The sequence below is a fragment of the Cebus imitator genome, unplaced genomic scaffold (assembly GCF_001604975.1).
Source record: "Cebus imitator isolate Cc_AM_T3 unplaced genomic scaffold, Cebus_imitator-1.0 Scaffold56, whole genome shotgun sequence".
In the NCBI taxonomy this organism is placed as follows: domain Eukaryota; kingdom Metazoa; phylum Chordata; class Mammalia; order Primates; family Cebidae; genus Cebus; species Cebus imitator.
The window spans coordinates 3,566,583-3,594,442 of record NW_016107371.1 but is presented as its reverse complement, the minus strand read 5'-3'; the positions used below and the strand labels follow the sequence as shown (position 1 = coordinate 3,594,442).

General features: G+C 36.9%; 1 protein-coding gene across 3 annotated transcripts in view; it reads left to right on the top strand.

The window, feature by feature from the left end:
- Positions 1 to 14,932, top strand: part of LRP12 (LDL receptor related protein 12) — a 98,306-nt gene extending 83,374 nt beyond the window's left edge. For all 3 annotated transcript variants that reach the window (XM_017528979.2, XM_017528978.2, XM_017528977.2), the window contains 4 exons: positions 4,215 to 4,417; positions 5,685 to 6,789; positions 8,973 to 9,105; positions 12,605 to 14,932. In XM_017528979.2, coding sequence (XP_017384468.1) covers positions 4,215 to 4,417; positions 5,685 to 6,789; positions 8,973 to 9,105; positions 12,605 to 13,471 — 2,308 coding nt within the window. In that variant the 3' untranslated portion in view covers positions 13,472 to 14,932. The remainder of the gene's footprint in view (positions 1 to 4,214; positions 4,418 to 5,684; positions 6,790 to 8,972; positions 9,106 to 12,604) is intronic.
- Positions 14,933 to 27,860: the final 12,928 nt, after the last annotated feature.

The following is a 27,860-nucleotide window of genomic DNA, read 5'->3' as shown; positions in this document are numbered from 1 at the left end:
TTTTTTTAAGACCTATGTCTTGCTTTGTCACCCAGGCTGGATGGAGTTCAGTGGCGCCATCTTGGCTCACTACAACCTCCACCTCCCGGATTCAAGCAGTTCTCCTGCCTCAGCCTCCTGAGTATCTGGGATTACAGGTGGATAAAAACTAAAACTCTGAAATAACTTGAAAAATAGTTGAACATCTTTGGGATCTTTGGAAATACCAAGATATTTTAGAGAGAACACTAAACGCACTAACATAAAGCAAAAATAATAAATTAGACTTCATCAAGACTAAAATTAAAAACCATGCCCAGGTAATTTTTGTATTTTTAGTAGAGATGGGGTTTCACCGTGTTAGCCAGACGGGTCTTGAATTTCTGACCTCAGGTGATCCACACGCCTCGGCCTCCCAAAGTTCTGGGATTACAGTTGTGAGCCACTGCTCCCAGCCTTTGCCTTCATGAGTCTTAAATGTTTAGTGAACTAAAAGTTTATTGAGAGATTCCCTAGTTTGAATGGGACTAGGCCTCCCATAAACAAGAGTTACCAAGTTTGGATAAAATATTCTAAAACCAACTATTTGAAGGTACTGGAGAGTAATAAGAAACTGGCAAAAACTGGAGAGAATTCCACCCCTGAAAGAAGGAACCACACTTGGTGAGATTCTTGCCAGCCTGTGTAGCATGGAATAACTGGAACTTAAGCAGATCACCATAGTCTTGTCAGTTTTAGGTGTCAGGATTCAGTTGAGGCTGCAACAGTAACTGGAACTTAATTAATAAGGTAACTCCTGGAGAGAGCCACAAGCTGGAAAGTAACTGCATTTAAATTATTCTCGAATCCTTAGCTGATGCATGAATTGTACGTGCTTAAAGAAGTCTCCAAGGAACCCCCTGGAAAGTAACAGCGGGAAGGCTGAAAAGACTGTCCAAGGATTTCAGCTGCTGTGCCCCACAGCTGAGGCAGCATGTAGAGTTTGAATCCTTTCTATCACAGGGGAGACTAAGTGTACGGCTTCACAAATGCCTTGAGATTTTTATTGAAACTCTGTGTCATACTTTACAAGTAAAGACAGTGTCCTTAAACTAAGAATTCTCCCTAAGACTAAGGGCAAAGCAGAAATGAACTCACTCTAAACAAAATGTAAAACCAAACCTCCATAAGTTTAGGGTCATTAGACTAATTTAACTGTGTGATAGAACAAAAATTAGTATCTTCTATGTTCTAGATAAATGTAAGAAAAAAAAGAAAATCTTATTTTCTACTTGAAAACATACAAAAATTATTTCATATAAATCTCAGGCATAAATGTAAAAACTGAAACTCTGAAATACTTAAAAAATAGTTGAACATCTCGGAGATCTTTGGAAACAGCAAGATATCTTAGAGAGGACACTAAACACACTAAACATATAGCACAAATAGTAAATCAGACTTCATCAAAACTAAAATTAAAAACTTCTCATTAAAAGCTTCCATTAAGACAATGAAAAGACACACCATAAGTGGAAGAAAATATTAGAAATACACACATCTAACAAAGTACTTGAATCCAGTATATAAAAAGGATTTTATTTTTGTTTTTGAGACGGAGTCTTGCTCTGTCACCCAAGCTGGAGTGCAGTGGTGCCATCTCAGCTCATTGCAGCCTCCATCTCCCAGATTCAAGCAATTCTCCTGCCTAAGCCTCCGGAGTAGCTGGGTTTACAAGTGTGCGCCACCACACCTAGCTAATTTTTGTGTTTTCAGTAGAGATGGGGTTGCACCACGTTGGCCATGTTGATCTCGAACTCCTGACCTCAAGTGATCCACACACCTCAGCCTCCCAAACTGCTGGGATTACAGGCGTTAGCCACCATACCCGGTCAAGAATATAAAAAGGATTTTTATAACTAAGTTTTTTTTAAATGAGCAAAAGACATGAACAGATACTTCACAGAAGATATAAAAATGGCCAATAATCACAGAAAAGATGTTCAACAAATTTGTCTTCAGGGAAGTGCACATAAACCACAATGAGAGATGCCATTCCACACCCACCAATGACTAAAATGAAAAAGACTGCCCACACTGACTCTTGGAGAGAAAGAATGTGGATGTAGGTGGATATGCACATGTTTTACATAACAGACGTGCCCCCAAATAAGTTCATGTTTATAATATGTAGAGTTCTTACATAACATAAATTAATGGATAAAGGATATAACAAGGCAATTTACAGTAAAAGAAATAGAAATAACCAGTAAATTGGAAAATTGGAGAAGTATTTCAATCTCAGTAAATAAAGACATGCAAAATAGAACAGTGATAAATCTCCTTTGTCTACCTAATTGGCAAAACATTTTTTAAAATAGAATGTCATTTTGCTACACGTGTGGTGTACAGTACTTTGGTACATACTTGGTAGAATTGTAAATTTGTATAAACATGTTTTGCCAGTGTCTGTCAGATTTAAAGAGGAATTATGTCTTTTAACCTAGGAATACTAGTTCTAGAACGGTTTGTCCTAGAGAAATACTTGTTCTTGTGTGTGAAATATATATATATATATAAGGAGGTGGTTTTTTTTGTTTGTTTGTTTGTTTTTAAGAGACTGAGTCTTGCTCTCCCAGGCTAGAGTGTAATGGTGCAGTCTTGGCCTACTGCAACCTCTGCCTCCCGGGTTCAAGTGATTCTCCTGCCTCAGCCTACTGAGTAGCTGGAACTACAGGCACGAGCCATCATGTCCAGCTAATTTTTGTATTTTTAGTAGAGATGGGGTTTCACCATACTGCCCAGGCTGTTCTCAAACTCCTGACCTCATGATCCACCTGCCCTGGCCTCCCAAAGTGCTGGGATTACAAGCGTGAGCCACTGCACCCAGCCAGGAGTTTTTAAAGCATTGTTCATAATAATGCAAAACTGGAAACAATCAAATTGTGTATCAGCATTTTGTTATTCAGAATACTTAAAGAAGAAACATTCTGGTATAATAATCCTTGGGTAATTAACTTTATTATTGCTTAGTTTAAGGCAAAATCAGTAAGATAAAATCAGATCTTCGCTTTTTGTTGAGACATGTTCAGCTATTGTAAAACTATATTTTGGTTTCTCTTTTTTCATAACCAGTGACTAATTTTCTATATGCTTTTATTTGATGTTTTTGGCTTAAACTTATGCCCATCACATATACACCATGGAATATTATGCAGCCATCAAAAACGATGAGTTTGTGTCATTTGTAGGGACATGGATGAACCTGGAAACCATCATTCTCAGCAAACTGACACAAGAGCAGAAAATCAAACACCGCGTGTTCTCACTCATAGGCGGGTGTTGAACAATAAGAACACATGGACACAGGGAGGGGAGCACTACACACTGGGGTCTGTTAGGGGGAAATAGGGGAAGGACAGTGGGGGGTGGGGAGTTGGGGAGAGATAGCATGGGGAGAAATGCCAGCTATAGGTGAAGGGGAGGAAGGCAGCAAATCACATTGCCATGTGTGTACCTATGCAACTATCTTGCATGTTCTTCAAATGTACCCTAAAACTTAAAATGCAATTAAAAAGGGAAAAAAATTATGCCCATAATTTATTAACTACAAGATACTATTTGGCTATAAATTGATTTATGTAAAAATATATTCCCAAACTCAGAAACTTTTCACCGAAAACATTTTTCATGTGTTCATTTTTTAAATCTTTTACCGTGCTCAGATTTGTGCTAATTACTCTCCTAAAAATGTCTGCTGCGGACTTTTCATTAAGCAAGTATTAATCCAAGAGAAGGCTGAGTGTCTCTGTGTTTACTTCAGTTCATCAGATTGGGGAGACATGATTCTGGTTGGAATACAGAACAGTTTAGGATGTTCTGAATTAGAAGTGGTCTTTCCCAACCCCCCCCCCCCCACACACACACAGAAGAAAAAGAAAAGGTGCCAGTGTCACTTTTTTTTTTTTTAACATTATTTTGGAAACTGGCATTACTTGTGAAGAAGTAGTTTTCTACAATCTGGGGAAGAAATACAAATATTAGGAGCATAGAAGTAATATTATTATTTCCTAACGATATGGTTGTATGCCTGGAAAACCCAAATGTTATTATTTGCTAACAATATGGTTGTATGGCTGAGAATCAGTCAGTATATGGAGACTTATAATAATAATATCCTCTGTTACATTATAATAGAAATTTTTTTTTCAAAATTGCCTTTTTAATAGACATTTCTGATTTTTTTTTTTTTCCAGTTTTCAGGATTTTGATATTCAAGGGTCCAGAAGGTGCAGCTTGGACTGGTTGACAATAGAGACATACAAGAATATTGAAAGTTACAGAGCTTGTGGGTCCACAATTCCACCTCCATATATTTCTTCACAAGACCACATCTGGATCAGGTTTCATTCAGATGACAGCATCTCTAGAAAGGGTTTCAGACTGGCATATTTTTCAGGTGTGTTTTTACAAAAGAAAGATATTGAACTGAATTTTATGATAGTAACTGCTCTGTCACTTTGGAGCTAGTCTTCTAAAAAATGTTTATTTAATTAGGAGTAGGCCCTCAAAGCAGCTGAGACTGAGGATTAGAAGCTAAAGTCAGATGCCCTAAAGCTGAGTCTCCAAAAGGTGTTTTGTATAATTCTAACAAAATGATTAACTTCATATACACTAAGGTTGATTTTCTTTTTAAACAACTTAAATACATTTATTCTAAGAATACCCTTTTCTCTCTCAAGTGCTTACTCATATAAAGAAAGTTACTTCGGAATGTGTTTTTGTGATAATTTTCATTGTTTTTATACCTCCAAAGAAAAGACATAACACATTTCACCTTCATAGTTTATAGTCTCAGAAGAAAAGACATATGTCTTTTCTTAAGCTGTGGCTAAAAAGCATGACCAGATGATACAAATGTGAATAATTCAGAATTAGTCCTTTCTTTTAGATCAAAATGCAAAGATCTTCATGGAATAATAATAAGCATTTAACAAATTGAATTGTTGAGTAAGTGTGCCAGTTAAGTAAGTGTGCCAGTACTAATTTGTCATTAGAATCCAACCTGTTAAATCATTCTGTTTCTAAAGATACATACACACATATGTTCATTGCAGCACTATTCACAGTAGCAAAGACATGGAATCAACCCAAATGCCCATCAGTGATAGGCTGGATAAAGAAAATGTTGCTACATATACACCATGGAATAGTATGCAGCTCTAAGAAGAAACGAGATCATGTCCTTTGCAGGGACATGGAAGCCAGAGGCCATTATCCTCAGCAAACTAACTCAGAAACAGAAAACCAAACACCACATGTTGTCACTTACAAGTAGGAGCTAAACAACAAGAACACATGGACACAGGCCCCACATTTACTGTGGCCTGCCAAGGGAGGGCGGGGTGGGAGGGAGAGCATTAGGAAAAAGAGCTAATGCATACTAGGCTTAATACCTAGGTGATGGGTTAATAGGTGCAGCAAACTACCATGGCAGATGTTTACCTATGTGACAAGCCTGCACATCCTGCACATGTGCCCCAAAAGTTAAAAACAATAAACAATAAAATATATATATGTATAAAAAAGAACCCAACCTATTGTTTAAAACTATCACTTGGGCTTTATCAATGTTTATTATAAAAATATCACTTACTGTTTTGTGTCTTTTAAAGATTACATTTTTGTCTCTTCTTTCTATCTCCCGTCTACTCACATTTTCACAGGGAAATCTGAGGAACCAAACTGTGCTTGTGATCAGTTTCGTTGTAGTAATGGAAAGTGTATACCAGAAGCCTGGAAATGTAATAACATGGATGAATGTGGAGATAGCTCCGATGAAGAGATCTGTGCCAAAGAAGCGAATCCTCCAACTGTTGCTGCTTTTCAACCCTGTGCTTACAACCAGTTCCAGTGTTTATCTCGTTTTACCAAAGTTTATACTTGCCTCCCCGAATCTTTAAAATGTGATGGGAACATTGACTGCCTTGACCTAGGAGATGAGATAGACTGTGATGTGCCAACATGTGGGCAATGGCTAAAATATTTTTATGGTACTTTTACCTCTCCCAATTACCCAGACTTTTATCCTCCTGGAAGCAATTGCACCTGGTTAATAGACACTGGTGATCATCGTAAAGTTATTTTACGCTTCACTGACTTTAAACTTGATGGTACTGGTTATGGTGATTATGTCAAAATATATGATGGATTAGAGGAGAATCCACACAAGCTTTTGCGTGTGTTGACAGCTTTTGATTCTCACGCACCTCTTACAGTTGTTTCTTCTTCCGGACAGATAAGGGTACATTTTTGTGCTGATAAAGTGAACGCTGCGAGGGGATTTAATGCTACTTACCAAGTAGATGGGTTCTGTTTGCCATGGGAAATACCCTGTGGAGGTAACTGGGGGTGTTATACTGAGCAGCAGCGATGTGATGGGTATTGGCATTGCCCAAATGGAAGGGATGAAATCAACTGTACCATGTGCCAGAAGGAAGAATTTCCATGTTCCCGAAACGGTGTCTGTTATCCTCGTTCTGATCGCTGCAACTACCAGAATCATTGCCCAAATGGCTCAGATGAAAAAAACTGCTTTTTTTGTCAGCCAGGAAATTTCCATTGTAAAAACAATCGTTGTGTGTTTGAAAGTTGGGTGTGTGATTCTCAAGATGACTGTGGTGATGGCAGCGATGAAGAGAATTGCCCAGTAATTGTACCTACAAGAGTCATCACTGCTGCCGTCATAGGGAGCCTCATCTGTGGCCTGTTACTCGTCATTGCATTGGGATGTACTTGTAAGCTTTATTCTCTGAGAATGTTTGAACGAAGGTCAGTATCAAGACAGAACTATAGAGGTTTTGCTCTCCACAATAAAAGCAGGCCCAAATATTTGAAATAAGTACTTTAATGATTAGCAGTGGATTTTTGTTTTATATTAGTTTAGAAATGGATAAAGATTGTTGATGATATCTAAAATTATGAGAAAAGCCCAAGACTCAAAAGGTCTTACAAACTAAATATTTAGAGTTAAGAGAAGAAGCCCATCTGTTTACCAGCTCCTGTTTTCAGATTAATCTGTTTTATAGGAATATTGTAAGCTCAAGCTCTCAGTTTTAGTGTTTTAACCTGTATTTTTATAAATCCTAATTCAAAAATTCCAGATATGTAAGAACCTACTATGTTTAAAGCATACAGGTAAATAGAGAAATGAATAAGGCATAGTATTATAAGAAGTTTGCAGTTAGGAGGAAGGAGTTGGTGCATGGAGTAAGATGACAGAAGTGTAATGCTGTAAAGAGGTATAGAACAAAATGGTATAAAGTCAAAAATAATCTGATGAGGGAGGGATGTAGAAAGGCTTTAATTGGAGGGGTGCCACTTGCAATATATGAGTAGAATATGATAGGGGAAAAGGTGTTGTTAAAGTAATAGCCTGGGAAAATATATAGAAATAAGAATGCCAGCATTGCTCAAAAAGTAAGCATATGGTTCAGTTTATCTGGAGCCCAGGATGCTTATGAAATGCAGATACGAAATAGGAGATACGATTGGAACACAAGACTAATGTCCTGCTGTAGAGTTCTGTGAGAGCAGCACTTTAGAGTTCTCGGTTTAGTAAGAAATGGTTAACTGTTAAAGGGTGACCTTCAGAGTGAGTAGTTTTCAGTATGATGCAAGATAAATGTGACCTGCGAGAAACAGGTCCCCATTTATCCTGCATCATACTGAAAACTGTAGAGACAATGACCTTCAGTCCCAGGAGAGTTACAAGTAATAGATTTAACAAAGAACTTTTTATGTAACAGATGGCTAAGATAATAGATGGCACACAGATGCACAGTATTGTAATAATCATTACTGCATATTTTCTTTTTTTGCGTGTTTTGTTTGTTTTTTTTTGAGATGGCATCTTGCTCTGTCACCCGGGCTGGAGTGCAGTGGAGCGATCTTGGCTCACTGCAACCTCTGCCTCTTGGGTTCAAGCGATTCTCCTGCCACAGCGTCCCAAGTAGCTGGAATTACAGCTGTCTGCCACCACACCTGGCTAATTTTTTGTATTTTTTGTGGAGATGGGGTTTTACTATGTTGGCCTGGCTAGTCTCGAACTCTTGACCTCATGATCCACCTGCCTCAGCCCCTCAAAGGGTTGGGATTACAGGCGTGAGCCACCACGCCCGGCCACTGCACCTTTTCTTTGGGCGAGTATAAATGACCAGAAAACTTTTCACCACATTGCAACAAAAGAGTACAATGAAGAGTCAGAGATCCTAGCTGGGCACGGTGGCTTACACCTGTAACCCCAGCACTTGAGGAAGCTGAGGCGGGCAGATCACCTGAGGTCAAGAGTTCGAGACCAGCCAGGGCAACAAGGTGAAACCCCGTGTCTACCAAAAATACAGAAATTAGCTGGACGTGTTGGCACATGCCTGTAATCCCAGTTAGGAGGTTGAGGCAGGAGAATCGCTTGAACCCCAGAGGTGGAGGTTGCAGTGAGCTGCCAACCACTGTGCTCCAGCCTGAGCAATACAGCGAGACTCCATCCCAAAAAAAAAGATCTCAAGTTCAAGAGCCAGCTATTCTAGAAAGTACATTGGTGACTAATCCCACTCTCATCTACAGAATAAATGTGTTGGACTTTATAAATAAAGTGTCTTCTGAGAGCTTTCAAATCCTATCACCTAAAGTCTAGAGCGTCTCCTCCCCAGTATTCTTTGGAGTTTTAGAATTTTGTGTTATTTCTCCCTTTACCTTTTACAGGGCTTTTCATTCAGTAAAACTCAGTGATCCAGGCTTTTACTAGTGTAAAGCCCCATGAAGAGAGACTGCCTGCTTCAGCTTTGTATTCCCAGTGCAGGGGTAATACATATATTCAGCAAATGTTGGTCAAATGACTAAGCTTTAAAATGATCAAATATGCCAAGATTCAGATTGTTTTAATTACTGATAATAGAAAATTGTTCTTTTTCTTTGCTCTCCTTTTTAATCCTTTTTATTTCCATTTACTTTCAAAGATCATTTGAAACACAGTTGTCAAGAGTGGAAGCAGAATTGTTAAGAAGAGAAGCTCCTCCCTCTTACGGACAATTGATTGCTCAGGGTTTAATTCCACCAGTTGAAGATTTCCCTGTTTGTTCACCTAATCAGGTATATTACAATGTGTAATTTCTGTTACATTTCCTCTTAAAATGAAATCTGTGCCTGTATATATGATAAAGCAAAGACCCTTCACTGTCAGAATTTTTGCAATCAAGTCAAGGATTTAAATGTATGGAAAATTTGAAGTCATAGTTTTCATTATATTTTAATACTACAAACTACAAAAGTATATTTTTCATTCCACTGATTTGGTTGTGCAATTCTTAAGCATTTTACTGTTTAGGATAGTTTAGTGCATTATAATTCAAAAGTAATAAGCTTGGCAAATTATTTTTTACTTGACCTGAACATCTAGAAGATTTAAGAATGAACACTAAAATTAATATGCTAGTAATATAACATGCTACATTAACCAGTTAAAAGTAAAAGTAATTGAAATGAAGTTAACATTTCTCCCTCAGGAAAAACATTTTCAAGCAGGATTTTATAGTGTTCAACAATTTATAGCATTTTGTTTATATAGTAATTCCTTATATGTTTCTGAATTCTTTAAATTTCTCAGCAATTAAAAAAAATTTTTGTAGTACTTAAAAATGCTGTTGTTCACTGTAGGCATAAGGATTTATACATTTAAATTGTAAATTCATTCAGAAACATTTATAAAAATTGTTCCCAGTGTTAGAATTAAAACTGGTAAACATTGTTTTCCTAGTAATATAATTCTTTTCAAAATAGAATACCATTTCCTTTTTGGTAAATGTGATTCGTGATTATAGTTTGTCACCTTATTGGAATCTTTTAGGAAATCTTCAGTGAGAATTTGTAGTTTCAAAACATTTTTTCCATATGTTACTTGCTAGGTAAATCATTCAGAAGTTCCACTGCTTGGAATTTTGTGTGCAAAGTAGGAAAAACCTAAGTTGTGGCTTCTGTTTATCAGCCCTGCTATGGGGAAATTTGTTTTTAGATAAGTATCAGATCATGGTTAATTTCATATACCTACTTCATTCTCTACCACCTACCATCCCTAAACCCCATAAAGTTAGAGGGAACACAGTCCGCACAAGACTGCCCTCACTGCTGACACCAATCACAGATTCAAGGAGTTCCCCAAATCCCCTTCAGTTTTGTTAATTTACTGGGAAGACTCAAAAAACTCACTGAAAGCAACTCACTTGCAATTAGTTTATTACAGGGAGAGGATACAGATTAAAATTAGCCAAGGGAAAAGATGCATAAGACAAAGTTCAGAAGGGTACCAAACTTGGACCTTCCAGTTGTCCTTTCCCCATAGAGACAGGAGGGCATTACCTTATCAACACAGATGTGTGACAGTATGCATGGAGTGTTACCAACCAGGAAAGCTCACCCGGGCCTCGGTGTCCAGAGTTTGTACTGGTGCACTAGCACATAGGCAGGATTGACATGTGGCCAATCCCAATTTCTAGTCTTATCCAGACATTGATTGACCCAAAGCCCTCACCCTGCATCACATTGTTGATGTAGCTCAGAGCTTTCACACTAAATCACTTTCACTGTTTGGCTGGTCCAAGGCCCCCAGGCAGAGACGCTTCTTTCAGACAAGACAGTGGAAGGACTTAGAGATCACATACCAGAAGCCAAGGACAGAGGCTTTGGGTAAGGATAAATTCTTTATTACCTCACACTACCCCAGTTTCTCAGGTTATATTTACCCTTGTGGGAGAATTCTACTTCAACGTTTTAAAATTAAATATGTTTATGGGTGGTAAGTTAGATTTCATTCATTTAAGGAGATTAAACTCTCAAGTTTGAAGCTTTTGGTAATAAATTATCAAATTTTCATAGCAGTTTTTGAAAAAATAAGTAATGATGTAATGCATCATCTCACTCAAAATAGAAATGCCTTTTGAGGAATGTTTTCTGCTTCATAAACTGAAGAAGTATATGAAATTATTCCTAGAACATTCATGAGATCCCCTCATAAAATCTAATGTTAGATTGGCAATCCTAATTAAGCAGACTTTAAGTAGAGAGTTTCACGTCACTATGACAAACCAGAATGTTAAAGTCCACGTTAAAGTATATTGAAGGCATTGTTGATGTTGATGGCTAATTAGCAGCACAACAGAGGACCTTAGGAGAGGAGTCTTTTGTTCACTGCTGGACATAATAGCATAGTGCACAACACAAAGCCTTACAACTTGCATGCTCACTGTTGAGGAGCATAACTGCAGAAAAGTTCATTAGAAATGTGAACCACTTTTTCTTTTTTTGTTGTTTTTTAATTTTTAGTTAGGTACTTCTTAATTGGTGAAAAATCTTGTCTGTATAACAAATCCATGTGTGCTGATATCTGAATATCTTATTAACAACTTCTGCTTTACTAAAGCTAGCCTATCAAGTATTCCTACCATAGTAGCTTCTTAACTTTCCATAAATTATGTTCATGACACTATGGAAAGACCTATATGGAAATCATAAATAAATGCAATACTAGTCACAAAGAGGGAACATCTTCCTTATTTTCTGTCTGTCTTTTGTGAGGGGAAAAGAAAGAGGTGTGAGTTTTGGCAGAAGGAGACTGTATTATCCTTTGAAGGATAGTATATTAATTTACCATTGTTTCCTGGAAATATATATTTTAAATACTAAATGCCAAGTTGATAAAAGCTGTTTCAAGTTTGAATACTCCTTTTTATAACCACTAGATGGAGCTTAAAGACTTATGTTATATAATGCTATATACTTTTAAAAATAAACTCTAAACTTGTTCATCTAGAAAACAGAATAGATTTTTCTTTCAGTTGGGCAGCCCTTCATATACACTAATTATAGCTCACCAGTTTTCAAAGAATAATGATGTGATAATTTATGCTTAATACTAAACTCTAGAAAATAAAATTTTAAAGATTGAGAAGAAATCTAAATGTCTAGATACCACTGAGTAATAATATAAACAGGTTAACTTGTTTCTTGTTGTTTTCTGTGCTGTATCACAAATATAATTCCTTTATTTGTGACAGTATAATTAAATCCTCAGTATCCATTCATTCAGCAAATCCCTGAAAACCAACTCTGTGAAATACAGTTTTCACATGTTTTGGATAAGTTCAGCCTTGTAAATTAAATCTAATTTGTTCTATTAAAAAAAAAAAAATAACGGATAAAAGCCCTGGTTTGCACAAACTTCTTTTGGTCACTTCATCAATTATGGTAGAGATTCTTCTACATTCCTAGTTACAGAAGCATCAATTTTATTTTCTAGCTTTGGTACACTTTTAGCATTGGATTACTATGAGATTTTGAAACGTCTGTTATAACTGACATTAAATATTGTATTTAAGTTGCATATATAAAGTAGAATATCAAAATTTTAAACAGCAACGAGTAGATTAGATTCTTATTAGAGTGAACCTACATATGTAAGAGAATTTAATTTTTACACCTTAGACCCAAGCAGCAATGAGCAACAGAATTTTTAACCACTACACATTCTTAATAGAGGTATGTTTTTATCTTAGTACCTTGTTGTTAACTATCCTAAGATATTTTCTTATTTTTGTAGGCTTCTGTTTTGGAAAATCTGAGGCTAGCAGTTCGATCTCAGCTTGGATTTACTTCAGTCAGGCTTCCTATGGCAGGCAGATCAAGCAACATTTGGAACCGTATTTTTAATTTTGCAAGATCACGTCATTCTGGGTCATTGGCTTTGGTCTCAGCAGATGGAGATGAGGTTGTCCCTAGTCAGAGTACCAATAGAGAACCTGAGAGAAATCATTCTCACAGAAGTTTGTTTTCCGTGGAGTCTGATGATACAGACACAGAAAATGAGAGAAGAGATACAGCAGGAGCATCTGGTGGGGTTGCAGCTCCTTTGCCACAAAAAGTCCCTCCCACAACGGCTGTAGAAGCGACAGTAGGAGCAGGTGCAAGTTCATCAACTCAGAGTACCCGAGGTGGTCATGCAGATAATGGAAGGGATGTGACAAGTGTGGAACCCCCAAGTGTGAGTCCAGCACGTCACCAGCTTACAAGTGCACTCAGTCGCGTGACTCAGGGGCTACGTTGGGTGCGTTTTACATTAGGACGATCAAGTTCCGTAAGTCAGAACCAGAGTCCTTTGAGACAACTTGATAATGGAGTAAGCGGAAGAGAAGATGATGATGATGTTGAAATGCTAATTCCAATTTCTGATGGAGCTTCAGACTTTGATGTGAATGACTGCTCCAGACCTCTTCTTGATCTTGCCTCAGATCAAGGACAAGGGCTTAGACAACCATATAGTGCAACAAACCCTGGAGTAAGGCCAAGTAATCGAGATGGCCCCTGTGAGCGCTGTGGTATTGTCCACACTGCCCAGATACCAGACACTTGCTTAGAAGTAACACTGAAAAATGAAACAAGTGATGATGAGGCTTTGTTACTTTGTTAGGTACGAATCACATAAGGGAGATTGTATACAAGTTGGAGCAATATCCATTTATTATTTTGTAACTTACAGTTAAACTAGTTTTAGTTTAAAAAGAAAAAAAAATGCAGGGTGATTTCGTATTATTATATGTTAGCCTGCATGGTTAAAATCAACAACTTGTAACTCTATGAACTTAGAGTTTACTATTTTAGCAGCTAAAAATGTATTACATATTCATATTGTTCAGTAATGTCCTTTCATTTGTTTCTGATTGTTTTCATCCTGATACTGTAGTTCACAGTAGAAATGTGGCTGCTGAAACTCATTTGATTGTCATTTTATCTATCTTATGTTAAATGGTTTGTTTATACTAATAATACCTTATTTTAATTGAAACATTTATGCTTTTACCAACCATCTTGTAACTTCATATACTAGATGTTAAGGTTGTTAATATACAAAAGAAACCCTTATACTCACCTGCGTTTTCGTTTAACATTTGTCTGTTACTGGATTTCATTATCATATGAACTTGTCAAAGGGAAACAAACTTTGTCTAAAAATTTTTCTCTGATGTTTAAAATACAGTGATGTGAAATTTAGGCAGAGTTAGATAAATGAATGCAAAAACAAAACTCTTTTATAGATTTTCTAATGTTGACTTTAATACTCTAACATGGTACAAACCAAATGGTAAAATCCCAAGTCATTTCTTTTTTCATCTCTATTTAGGGACAGAATTAAGTGGATGAAGATATTCTACTATGCATTAAATCTTGAACTTTATAAAATATGTACAAAAATTGTACAAGATAAGTTCCAACTGGTAATGTCTTTCCCTGATACAGGGTTGCGCTTGTATTGGACCCTAGGGATTTGCACTAAAATTATATCAAGGTCTCAGATGAGTTTAGTGCACAAGCACTATCACTTTAAATACTATTATTTGCTACCACAGTGACTATATATTTCCATAGCTTTTGGCTGGGGTCGGGGGAGGGGGAGGCATTTTTATTACAACTTGAAATTGCTTTGCTGGTTTCATATTTATTTGTTGTATTTAAAAAATACATTATTGTTGTAAGAGTGATTTTTTTCAATATATTTTATTCCTGGGTGGGGGGGTGGGCGGATCATGCTACACTCTTGAAGAAAAGAAAAGTAAGAAATCATTCGGATCATCCCCCCCTTTTAAGTAGAGTGAATTGCAGAACCCAACATATTTTTGTATTGTCAGTTGCTGTTTATTTATTCTTTAGCTGTCTGTTTTAGTAGTTTAATGACTGAGTATGAAAAATGTATTTGTGTGTAATTATTGCTATTTATTAAATTTTAAGTACTTTGCTGAATGTCATTTTAAAGCATGTTTGAGGTCTTGTGTATTTGTCTGTGTTATGCTGTCAGGAGGAACTGACTAAGATGTTTTAATATGTATCAAAAATTAAAATGATTTTTTTTTATTGCCTTGAGGTACTTTTTAAATTAAAGTTGTTCTTTATTTGTTGAATTGTGATGCATATACAAATTTGGGCCATAAAATATGCAAAATATGCAATATATCTAGAATAAAAATGATTAGGAGACACTTCCTTAACTATCTTATGGTAAAGTAGTAGCTTTTACCAGTACTCGAGGGTAAAATTTCCTAAGGACTTAAACATTATTTTGCCTTTGAGACTGCCCTTCAATTTGATATATCTCACAAGATGAGAGAGTTTAATTACCCTTTAATTGACATATCTCACAAGATGCAGTAACACAATTATTTCTCTTTTTAAATTGCTTTCACATACACTTTAGACCCCTATAGTATATTCTACTGGCAGAATTTGGGTTACCAAATAATCTTCTTTTACGCCCTAGTACTAATATACTATCAAGTATAGTGGTTTTGGTTTTGTTTTCTAGCATATGTTTTAATTTATTATTTTAATTAACTAATGTATCTTCCTGGTTCAAAGAGTAAAAAGTGAATCCCTCTCCTAACCAAACACCCAACTTTTAGTTCCCTTGAAAGAGACACATACCAGTACCAATTCCTTGTATGTCACTGCAGAAATACCATATATGTACATAGGCATATAAATGCCATATATAGTAATGCAAGTTGTATCATACTGTGCATACATTTTTTGTACCTTTTCTCAAAGGGAAAAAAATACATCATTAGAGTTTGAATATTAAAAGTAAAATTGGGCATTTCTGTTGGTTTTTTTTTTACATTTAAATCATGATCTATCCTGAATTTAGGACTTCAGTGTTTTTTTTCCAGATGACTACCTAGTTTTCACAAAGCTATTTATTAAATAATGGATCCTTTCCTTACTAATTTGAAATAGAACTGATTATATAGTTCATTTCCATATTACTTGAGTATGTTTCTAGACTCGATTTTCTTCTGTTGATCTGCTTTTCTCTTTTTGTACCAATTTATTGTTAAAATAACTGATTTTTAAATGTTTTAGTTATTCTTATATTTCCATTTGAATGTCAGAATCAGTTTGTTGAGTTCCAAAAAGCATCCATGGGTACTTTTCTTTTTGGACAGTTTTAATTTCATAGATTAATTTAGGGGAATTTGACATCATCATTATGTTAAAGCTTTTTATTTAAACCATGATGCACTATTTAAAAATTATGCCCATTTATTTGTCTTTTGTTGTTGAATTTTGCACTTTGTTACAGAGATCCCATAGAGTTTGAGTTTATTTTTAAAAAATGTTTACATTTTGTTGCCTTTATTAACAAAATTATCTTTATAATTTGGCCTAACTTTAGTGTATATAAAGGCTATTTATGTTAATTTTCTACCCAACTACCTGATTCCATTTTTTTGTTGTTTGTAATATTATTTCACTTATTTTGTGTTTTCCAACTATACAATCCTGTTATAAGCAAACACTGATAATGTAACCATTACTACAGTTTGCATTCCTCTTTGTATCTTAATTGCATTGTCTAGAATGTCTAACATAATCTTCAATAGCTGGCTATAATAAATTGGGTTGAGATAGATTTAATCATATTAAGGAGCATTTTTTTCAAGGCTGCATGTTGAATTTTATCACATGCATTTTCAACATCTGTGGAGATGATCATATGATTTTTTTTCCTTTGAACCTTTAAGATGAATTTTACTAATGTATTTTGTAATTTTGAGCTATCATTACATTCCTGAAATAAATTCTTTTTGGCCGTGTGTATTTTTTAAATATATTGCTAGACTGCACTTTGTATTTTATTTAGGATATTTGCACTTGTAAACTAGTCTATAGTTTGCGTGTGTGTGCATACACGTGTTCGTTTTGAGAAGTTTAGTATTTTATGCTTGTGGATTTGGAAACTTCCCTCCTTTTACAACACCCTAGAACAGTTTAAATAGCATTGGAATTTTCTGTTTCTTAACATTTCAGTGAAATTATCTGGGTCTAGTGGCACGTAGCTTTTTGACAACTTTGTTGATATCGTATGTGGTAATTTGTCGTTTTTATATATTATCTGGATTAGGAACCATCCATATAATCCAAGTTTTCAAATTTATTTGCCTAGTTGAGGAATGTTAACCCTTCTATGTGTGTGGCAATTACCCTAGTTTGTGTTATGCTTTCTCCCTTATTTTCTTGATGAAGATAACTAACAATTTACCTACTGTTTTAATTGTGTATTTTTTGTTTTTCCCAAACTGCTTGGATGTCAATTCTGTTAAATTTTTTCTTGCTAATTATTTGATTTACACTTATAATAAGTTTTATACATTTTGCTTTGCTTGGCTTATTTTGTTGTTTTTTGTTCTAACTCCTTCAGTTAGCATGTACTCATTTATTTTTACTTCTTAATTCTTAAGAAGAGTTTAAGACATGGACGTAAGTGTGAGCACCGCTTAAGGTGAATCATTTGGCAGCATTAGTGTTGTCATTACTGTTATTTTCTAGATGTTCTTAAGTTTCAGTTTCGATACCTTCTTTAATCCAAAAGTTTCATGAAAGAGGATTTTTTCTTTGTTTTTTTCTAGATAATGAGAATTTTTTTGATGTGAGTGGCAGTTTTGTTTTCTGATTCTTTTCATTTGATGGCATCAGAAACAGAACGTTAAGGGTACATGTATGTGTTGGGTGGGGCAGTTACTGTCTTTCAGTCTTCAAATGTCCTAGCAGCACTTAAAAGAAAAAAAAAGTGTTATGTCTTTACAGGATACAGATTTCAGTAGTAGTTACTCAGGTTTGTTGTTTAGATCGTCTCAACAGGATACAGTCCTTTGTCTTGTCAGTCACAGCACCAATATTAGTAGGGAAAAGAATGGAAACAAAAGGAGCTGTGTCAGAAGAGCTCTGTGGGCCAGAAGCCCTGGTCTTGGCTCATGTCATACTGTAGCACTAAGAACATAAGTACAGGATGAAGGGCACTTTCGATAAGCTGTTTAGGTTTTAGTTCTTAACTATTGCTTACCACCGTCATCCACTGTTAATCTGGGAATAAGTGAGTAAGACAGGCCAAATTGGATAAAGGAAGAACAAGTTCATTCAATTAAGTATTTATTGAGCACCTACAAGAGACCCAGTAACATTCACAGCATTTTACAGCTGCCCTCCTTTCAACTTCACCTTTCCCTCACAGCTTTCCCCCGAATTCCAAGGGAGAAGATGATAGCAAGTCGATAGGACCTGTTTTACTCAGGAAGATCCCTGTTTAAAAATAGGTAGAAGCAGGCAGTAGAGAGAAAGGCCTTTTCTCTGAATATCTGAACTCTTGTTCAGGAATAGCATACAAATTTCAAATTGCATATAGATAGATGTCAGCATGAGTTGATGGCTGTGATTACATTTTTTTCTAAGGTAATCAACATGCAAGGTAGTCAAGGCAAAGTAAAATTCACAGAATTTTATAGCTGGAAGGAATCTTAAAATGAGAAAATAACAGACATAGCTGTTTAGTAAAGAATTTTCTAGACTTCAAAGAAATCTACCCATATTATATTTTCATACAGGTAAATATAAGCCATGTATGCATACATTGTTGACCATCATATAATGTCATAGGTTTTTTCTGACATTTTTGCATGTGCCTGCTCCTAAATGTGAGTGTGTATCCATGTTCACAATGCCACCAAATGCCGTTCTGTGAGCCTTTTACCACTAGCTGCTTGTGCATTATAGGAATTTTCAAAGCGAATAATATTTGCCCATTGTTGAATGCCTATCACCTGCTAAGTTCTTTATATGTATCCTTGGTATCTCACAGTCCTATGGAATAACAAACTTGTCTTCTATTTATCTAAGGGCATATAGCCAATAAGGCAGACCTTAGTCATGTCTGACTCAACAGTTGTGAATAATGGATCATAAAGTGAAGTAAGATTTATCAGGAGAAATACCAAGTTGGAGTTGACAGACCTGGATTATTATGCCAGCTCACTGAGCCTCAGCTTTGTCATCTTGAGGTAAGGATGACAGCTTCTTTATAAGATCATTGTGAGGAATAAATATACCATTTGTAAAGGCCTTAGCACTTGTTCTGTTCGTCTATTGCTGCATAACAAACTACCCTCAAACTTTGAGCTTAAAACAACCACAATCATTCAGTTTTCTCACAAATCATTAATGTGAGCAGAGCTCAGTGATATTGGTTCATTCTGCTCTTCTTGGCCTCTGCTGGAGTTGGAGAATATGCTCCCCAAAGGGCTCACCTGAACAGCTAGCAGGTTCCTGCTGCCTGTTGGTTGGGTGCTAAGCCAGGAGCCTGGAATCTTCAAGGTTGCTTATGTTTCCTTACAGCATGGAAGCTGGAACCAAGAATGAATGTTCCAGTACACCTCTGCAGAAGCTGCAAGGCTCTTATGACTGAGTCTCAGACATCCTAAAATGTTATTAGGTTGGTGCAAAAGTAATTGCAGTTTTTGCCATTGAAAGTAGTGACAAAACCCGCAATTACTTTTGCACCAACCTAATACTTTTGCTATATTCTATTTGTCAAATCACTGGCCAACCCAGATTTGGTAAGAAAAGAAATAGACTCACCTCTAGATAGTAGGAAAAGCAGAGAAGTCATGCCATCTTTACCTCAGCACAGTATCTTATACATAGCAAGAAACATTAAGTTGCCATTGTTAATATTTTAAGTAGAAAAAGTTTTACAGCCTTAGAAATGTATTTGCTAAAAGGATATAAAACTAACTCAGCTCCACTGTCGCGTCAGGCATGTATGTGTATCTCATATTTGTTTATTACAAATACAAGGATAAAACAATTTGCCTTAGCATATTGAGTCAGAAATCACAGCATTGATGCAATTTTAGACATATTTAGGCAGTTCGTAAAATTTAAAGATTAGCAGTTATTAACTACATTTAAAATAACTTCTATTAATATTTCAACATGTTATAACCTATAAAATTTTTATTTTTAAATTGCTTAGAGGCAACAGTATAAAAGGGTAGAAGTCTGGAGCCAAATTGCTTGGATTCTGATCTCTACCCCACTCCTTACTGGCATCTGTCCTTCAGGAAGTCAGAATCACCCTGTACTTCTGTTCTTCATCTGTAAAATGGGGATAATAGGGCTACTGGAGGATTAAATTAATAAACATAATGCTCTTGGAGCAGCATTGTAATATATATATAGCAGCTCTTGGCTCATAGTAGGTGCTGTGTAACTGTTTGCTATTACCGTTGTCATAGTTTAAATGTTAAAACATCTGGCCAGGTGCGGTGGCTCATGTCTGTAAACCCAGCACTTTGACAGGCCAGGTGGGTGGATGACCTGAGGTCAGGAGTTCAAGACCAGTGTGGCCAACATGGTGAAACCCTGTCTCTATTAAAAATAAAAAATTAGCTGGGTGTGGTGGTGCATGCCTGTAGTCCCAGCTACTCGGGAGGCTGAGGCGGGAGGATCGTTTGAACGCAGGAGGTGGAGGTTGCAGTGAGCCAAAATCGCACCACTGCACTCCAGCCTGGGTGACAGCGAGACTCCGTCAAAAAAAAAAAATCTCTGAAGCTTACATTTAAATGAACTATTGTACATGAAAAGTTGTAAAATAATAGTGGTTTCTGAAGAGAAATGGAAACAGATCATTTTTCATTTCTTATGCATGCTTATTCCTGGGATCATGAATCAGTGGGAGGCTGATATGGGAGGATTGCTTGAGGCCAGGAGTTTGAGGCTGCAGTGAGCTATGATGGCATCCCTGCATTCCAGCCTGGGTGACAGAGCAAAGCCTGTGAATAAAAAAACTTGTTTTAATTAAAAAGAGTTGTTAGTCAAGTGTGCAAAGCAACTGTGTGTAACCAATTCCTTGCTTTTGAATAAACAAGCATTTATTGGTACTTCCTGAGTACCAACCCTCATGCTAGATGCCTTATGTACTTTGTTTCTAATCCTCAGAACAAATATGTGATGGATGTTCTTATCCACACAAACAGCTGCAGAAGCATCAATAAGTACCTTCATCATTGAGAGTGGAAGCAGTCTAGTTCCTGGAAGTTGAACTAATTCTTATATTTTCACTGAAAATAATTGAGGGATTTAATTTCTATTTTAAATGTTATAGCCTCATAATGAGGATTTATGTTTTATTTTGGAATCAAAATATAAAAATATTATAAAACAATTTGAAATTACTAGGATGACTGTAATAAAAAAGGCAGGGAATAATAAGTATTGGCAAGGATGTGGAGAAACGAACTCTCCTACAATGCTGGTAGGACTTTAAAATGGCGCAGCTGCTCTTCTAGGGCAGTGTCTCAAAAGTTAAATGTGGAGTTACCATATTGACCCAGAAATTCCACTCCTAGATGTATACCCAAGAGAAATAAAAACATATCCACACAAAAACTTGTGCACAAATGTTCACGACAGCATTATTCATAAGAGCCAAAAAGTGGAAACAAGCCAAATGTCTATCACCTGATAAATGAACAAACAAATGATATATTCATGCAACGGAATCTTATTTGGTGACAAAAAGGAATGCTATGCTGATGTGCTGATACATGATGAACCTCAAAAACACTCTGTGAAAAAAGCCAGTAACAAAAAAACACAAATTGTATAATCCCATTTATATGAAATGTTCAGAAGAGGCAAATCTATGGAGACAAAAAGTAGATCAGTAGTTGCTCAGGGCTAAGGAAGGTGAAAGGAATTTAGAAGGAGGTGGGTATCAGAGGAACATTGTGCTGCATAAACAGGCAAGGAAGACTTTTCTAAGACTATTGCAATAAGGGGAGAGATCAAACTCAAGTCTGCTGAAACAAAAGGTGAGCAGATTTGGAAGTAGTTGGGTGAGCCAGTGGAAAAGTCCTGAAGGATGTGGTAGGGGAGGTTGGTCAGTGTAATGAGGCCATCTGTACTTGCAAATTTGCACTTAGTGAAGTTAGACTCCTGCCCTTTCACAGAGACTGGGAGATAGGGGCATGAGCTAACTTGATTACATTTAAAGGAATGGCTCCAGGTCCTTGAGAAAGTGATTCTTCAGTTATTAAACTGGCAAGAAGCTGGAAGAGGATCTATGTACATTTCAAAGGGGCAAAGAATTTTCAATTACAAGTTTCTAAAGTAAATGCTCTAAGAAAAGGAAGGTCAGGGACCTATAATCAGGAAGAAACTTGTCTATAGGATAGTCAACCTGAGGGGAATAATAGTGCTGTCTTGGCCAATGGATACAAGGTTTATTTTTGATATGATGAAAATGTTCTAAAATTAGATCAAATGTATGTTGTAAAACTCTGTAAATGTACTAAAAACCATTACATTGTACACCCTCAATGGGTCAGCTTTATGGTATGTAAATTATAGCTCAATAAAGCTGTTTTTAAAAGATCAGAGAACAAAAATACAAATAATATCCCTTTTTTTCTGTTTGCTTTTAGAATTAGAGCTAGCTATTCCACTGTAAATAACCTTGCTTATTCTGCAGGAAAAAAGTAGTTGCTTTGTGAAACTAAAGTTATAGAAAACACTGGACAGCCAGGGTGGCTCACAACTATAATCCCAGCACTTTGGGAGGCCGAGGTGAACGGATCACCCTGAGATCAGGAGTTCAAGACCATCTTGGCTAACATGGCAAAACCCCATCTCTACTAAAAATACAAAAATTAGCTGAGTGTGGTGGTGTGCACCTATTGTCCCAGCAATTCGAGAGGCTGAGGCAAGAGAATTGCTTAAACCTGGGAGGTGGAGGTTGCAGTGAGCCAAGATCACGCCACTGCACTCCAGCTTGGCCGACAGAGCGAGACTCCATCTCATAAATAAATAAAGTTGCAGAAAATACCGTTCATCTTCCTTTAGTCAAAAACAGGTGGCTCACACCTGTAATCCCAGCACTTTGGGAGGCCAAGGCGGGTGGATCACCTGAGGTTGAGAGTTCAAGACCAGCCTGACCAACATGGGGAAACCTCATCTCTACTAAAAATACAAAAGTAGCTGGGCATGGTGACGTGTGCCTGTAATCCCAGCTACTTGGGAGGCTGAGGCAGAAGACTCACTTGAACCTGGGAGGCGGAGGTTGCTGTGAGCCAAGATCATGCCATTGCACTCCAGCCTGGGCAACAAGAGCAAAACTCCATCTCAAAACGAAACAAAACAAAACAAAAAACAACATAGTATAGTGGTTATAGGTACCACTGGCATTAAAATCTGACCAAAGAACATTACTTTGGCCTCTCTGAGCCATAGCTTGTACATCTGTAAGATTGAGGTAGTATTTCCTACCTCATGGAGTTCCTGTAGTAATGAAATCATATATGCAAGGGCCTTATAGTCCAGTGCCAAGCATATTCAAATTCAATAACTATGTTCCATGAAAACTGATATTCCATGAGCATTGATGGGGGGAATGCCACATGCCAGGCATTGTTCTGATGAGTAACCACTCTTTTTTTTGAGACGGAGTCTTGCTCTGTTGCCAGGCTGGAGTGCAGTGGTGCAATCTCGGCTCACTGCAACCTCTGCCCCCTGGGTTCAAGCGATTCTTCCGCATCAGCCTCCGGAGTAACTGGGACTACAGGCTCGTGCCACCACACCCGGCAATTTTTGTATTTTTAGTAGAGACGGGGTTTCATCATGGCGAGGATGGTCTCGATCTCTTGACCTCGTGATCTGCCCGCCTCGGGAGTAACCACTCTTGACCTGAGCACTGGAGCCCAGCTTGAGAGCGCCTCTCCCTGGCTCTCCACACTGCATGCCTCCCTAAGGGGAAAGGAATTCACAAGAGTTATGGAGACATGAGTGCTGCTCTTTCTCCCTCCACTTCTAGACCACACTCTTGGTACCCAGAATCCCAGATTTTCCCATCCAAATGGCCTAAGTCCACATGCGGGACCTCTCTGGTGTCTTCCTGGGATCTATCTTCCTGGGGCTAGATGGAACCGCTGGCATGAGTATCCCAGGCCCCAGGGGGAGTGCGGAGCTGTGAATGGACTGTGGCCAGGCAGGCTGTGGTGTCCCAATGCATAAGCACAAAGCTTCTCACAGTGCAGGACAGGACCTGGGATAGGAAGAGAAGGGACAAATGTTTTCCATCCACATTTTTGCTCTGAGCACTGCAAATATGAGGGGCAAGGCAGGTTCTCACTCTGACGATAAGACAATATCCAAAACAAATATGAATATTACTAAAAACACTTTCTGCCAACTAGAAGAATACTTAGAGTGCATTTAATTTTTTCTTTTCTCTTAAAGCTTAAGCCCATTTAGCTCTAAGTACAAAGCTATGGCCCTGAAAGTTTGTCTTTCCCCTTGAATACTGCTTGACTTCAACTACAATAAATGAAGAATTATTGCCTTGAATAATTATGCATCTTCATTACTAATTTATATTTTTTCTTGTTCTCATAAAAGACTCATTGCAAAGAAAATCAAAATGTTTATAAGAATAAAAATACCTTATTTTTTAAAAAGTCATTTATTCAGATTCCCTATGTACCATATGTAGTAATCTTTTCCCAGAGGAAAATGTACATAGGAATAAATAGATGTTAAGAAAAGGGGGGGAAATGTGAGATGGAGGAATGAAAGAAGAATTTTAAAAATATTTCATAGACACTGATGGAATAACTTTATTCTTTCTCTATCTCTAAATAAAGGTGGTTACTTAATTCCTTATTGGATGTGTCACTAACAATTTGATATTTCCCTAAATGTTTCAAGTCTACATACATCAGGTATAATCAATGTATTCAAGTATAATTGATGAGAAAGTTAAATGCCTGAATAGGAATATGTAAATCAAGCATATGTAAACTACATAATATTGGAAATGTAAGATGGAAGCTTGTTATTTAAGGAAATCCCATTAGTAAACCTTTTTTGAGGTAAATAATATGCTCAATCTATATTGTCTTTAAATCACGATGTGAAAACTTTGCTTAATGTGAATAATGCATTGTATAAATCTAGAAAGTTATACTTTTACAACACAAAACTGGACTTATAACTTACAGATGTGCACAAAACGATGCAGTAGTCATATTCAAAGGGATCAAAGACTCCACTTTCCTTTCCAGTTATGAAGAAAGGATAACAACTATATGTTAATATAGATACAAAGTCATCAGGAGTGACACTTTTTTGATGACAAATTGCTGAACAACCAAAAATATAAGTCTTTTCAAGAAGCCATCTAGTGGTTAATTCCATCATCACACTTACATAGTTTGCACAACAGTATTTGTTCAACAACTTGTTTTTTGTAACACTCAGTTGAACTTCCTTGAAATGAAAAGTAAATGATACTTAAGCTGAGTTTGGAGTTCCAAAGGAGCTTAAAAAAAGACTCCTGGGTGAGGCACAGTGGCTCACACCTGTAATCCCAGCATTTTGGGAAGCTGGGGTCAGAAAATCATTTGAGCCCAGGATTTTGAGACCAGCCTGGGCAACATAGGGAAACTTCGTCTCTATAAATAATTTAAAAATTGACCAAACACAGTGGAATACACCTGTAATCTCAGCTACTCGGGAGGCTAAGGTGGAAGGGTCTCTTGTGCCTGCGAGGTTGAGGCTGCTGAGAGCCTGCACTCTAGCCTGCTGGGGGACACAGTGAGACTCAGTCTCAAAAAAAAAAAAAGAAATCTGACCTGTGTCCTTATTAATACAGAACGAATGCTGAAATCCTATTATAGAGCCCCATACTGGAATATTAACAGGGTGAAAATGAAAAGTTAGTGAGTTATTCTTTTTGCACTACTGTTTCAATAGGTTGTAGGTCTTTGAATACAACAAATATATGATATAGCTTTATTTCCCAGAAGTTCACAGATTAGTGCCCTTAAGTACATAATTATGTAACAGATGGGTAGTTAGGTGTTATTCTTGACCCACAACAACATACTTACTGTGTTTACCATGTATGTTTATAAATGAATATCTCTTACAGCAAAAATAATTTTCTCTCCAGAAGTATTTGTATAATGTGAACCACATTTTTCATGAAGGAAGGTAACTCCATTACCTTCCATTTATGTTAGAGAAACACAAGTGTAGTGAAATGAGATTACATAGACAGTGATGCAGAGGTAGGAAGGTTCTAATTTCAGGGAGAGTGGGGAGAAATGAAGGTAAAAAGGGGCACACCATCACTGCCTCTCTCTGTGATTCCTCCATAATCTGGGTCATCAGAGCCTCACCAGTGTCTTGTCTACATAACTCAAACAAATGAGGGTTCTGGAACAGAGCCTGCTCTCCCTGCTCCAACCCTAGCTGTGGTTCTTGCCTAGGGCCTCCAAGGGATCCTGAAAAAGTTGCGGTGAATCCCAGTGAGGTCCACCTTTTGCTTTGGACCTTGACGTCATTAAGGGTTTTTGTTTTATATTTAGGGGACAGAAATCGTGCTGCCAAATCGCAGACAACATTTAAAACCAAAGTAGGTAATCTCTTCCTCTGCAGATATCCTGCGGCTTGCTTTATTTCCAGGCCTAAAGTTAAATTTTCTTTTTAAACAAAATAAAATACAAATAACAGATGTGTAGTTGTCAGGAGCCAGGATTTGGTGGGATCGGGGGAGAGGATTGATTCTAAGCGGGGCACAAGGAAACTATTTTGGGGTCGTGGAAATGTCTCCATCTTAATCATGGTGGTGGTCACATAACTTTTTTTTTTTGTCAAGATTCATAGAACTCTATGCTTCTTAAAGGTGACTTTTACTCCATGTATTTTAGTCTATTTTTATGAAAAATCAAAATATATAATATGATATCCAAACTCTATTTGATCTATGTAGCAAAATTCCAAGTATTTTGTTAATGCTAAAATAATCTTGCTCCTTAAATAATTCTCTAGATCAGAATAAGCATTTTATAAATGTGTGTGTCTCATATTTAAAAGTTATAACTGCTAATGAAAAGAAAGTTGCTGAAGTATGGGAGTAACATAGTTTTGCTAATAATACATAGCAAGCATTGTGTTGTGGGCTTTAAATGAATGATCTCATTTAAAGTTTATAGCCACCCTGTGGATGGGAAGCACCATTAAGGGGAAAACAAGAGCTTAAGAGTGGTTAATAAACTTTTCAAAGAATCCACAGATAACAGATAATAAGGTCAGAGTTCACATTCAGATCAGTCTGGCTCCCAAGTACAACCCTATTTATTAATTTTATTTTGCTTTATTATATTTTTTCTAATCAAAGGAATACTTTCATTATTCCTCTAAACTTTATTATATTGCTGGAATAAAGTCTGCTAAGAAAGCTCAAAACAACTTGGAAATTGTGACACAATATGAGTAAGTTAAATGAATAGGAGGGTTTCTGTGTGTACAAGTGAATGCTGCTGGCAGGATGGGCAGACAAACCCTTGAGCAGAGCCTGGTGTTTCTTCGTCATTGCTTAAGAAGTCAGCATCCTTTTGTTCAAGGGAACAATGCTAGGCAGTATGATAGGCTAAATTATAGCCCCCAAAGATATCTAGCTCCTAATCCCTGGAACCTGTGAATGTTCCTTTATATGGCAAAAGGGACTTCCAAGATGTGAAGATGTAAGTTAAGGATTTTTTAAATGGGGAGATTATCCTTGATTATCCAGGTGGGCCCTAAATGTAATCACATGCATCTTTATAAGAAGGAGGCTGAGGAAGATTTGACACAGAAGAGGAGAAGGCAATGTGATTACAGAGGAGTTCACAATGTGATTGTGGAAGAATGAAGTGATGTGGCCACTATAAGTAAGTGCCAGCAGCCACCAACAGATAGAAGAGTCAAGGAAAGAGAGTCTTCCATTCAGAGCCTCCAGAAGGAACCAGCCCTGCTAACCCCTTGGCTTTAGCCCACTGAAGCTAATTTTGAACTTCTGGCATCCATAAATGTAAGCAAATAAGTTTATGTTCTTTCCAGCCACCAGATTTGTGATAAGTGGTTACAGCAGCCATAAGACTAATATACTTAGTCCTCCCACTTATCCCTGATTTCACTTTCCAAGGTTTCAT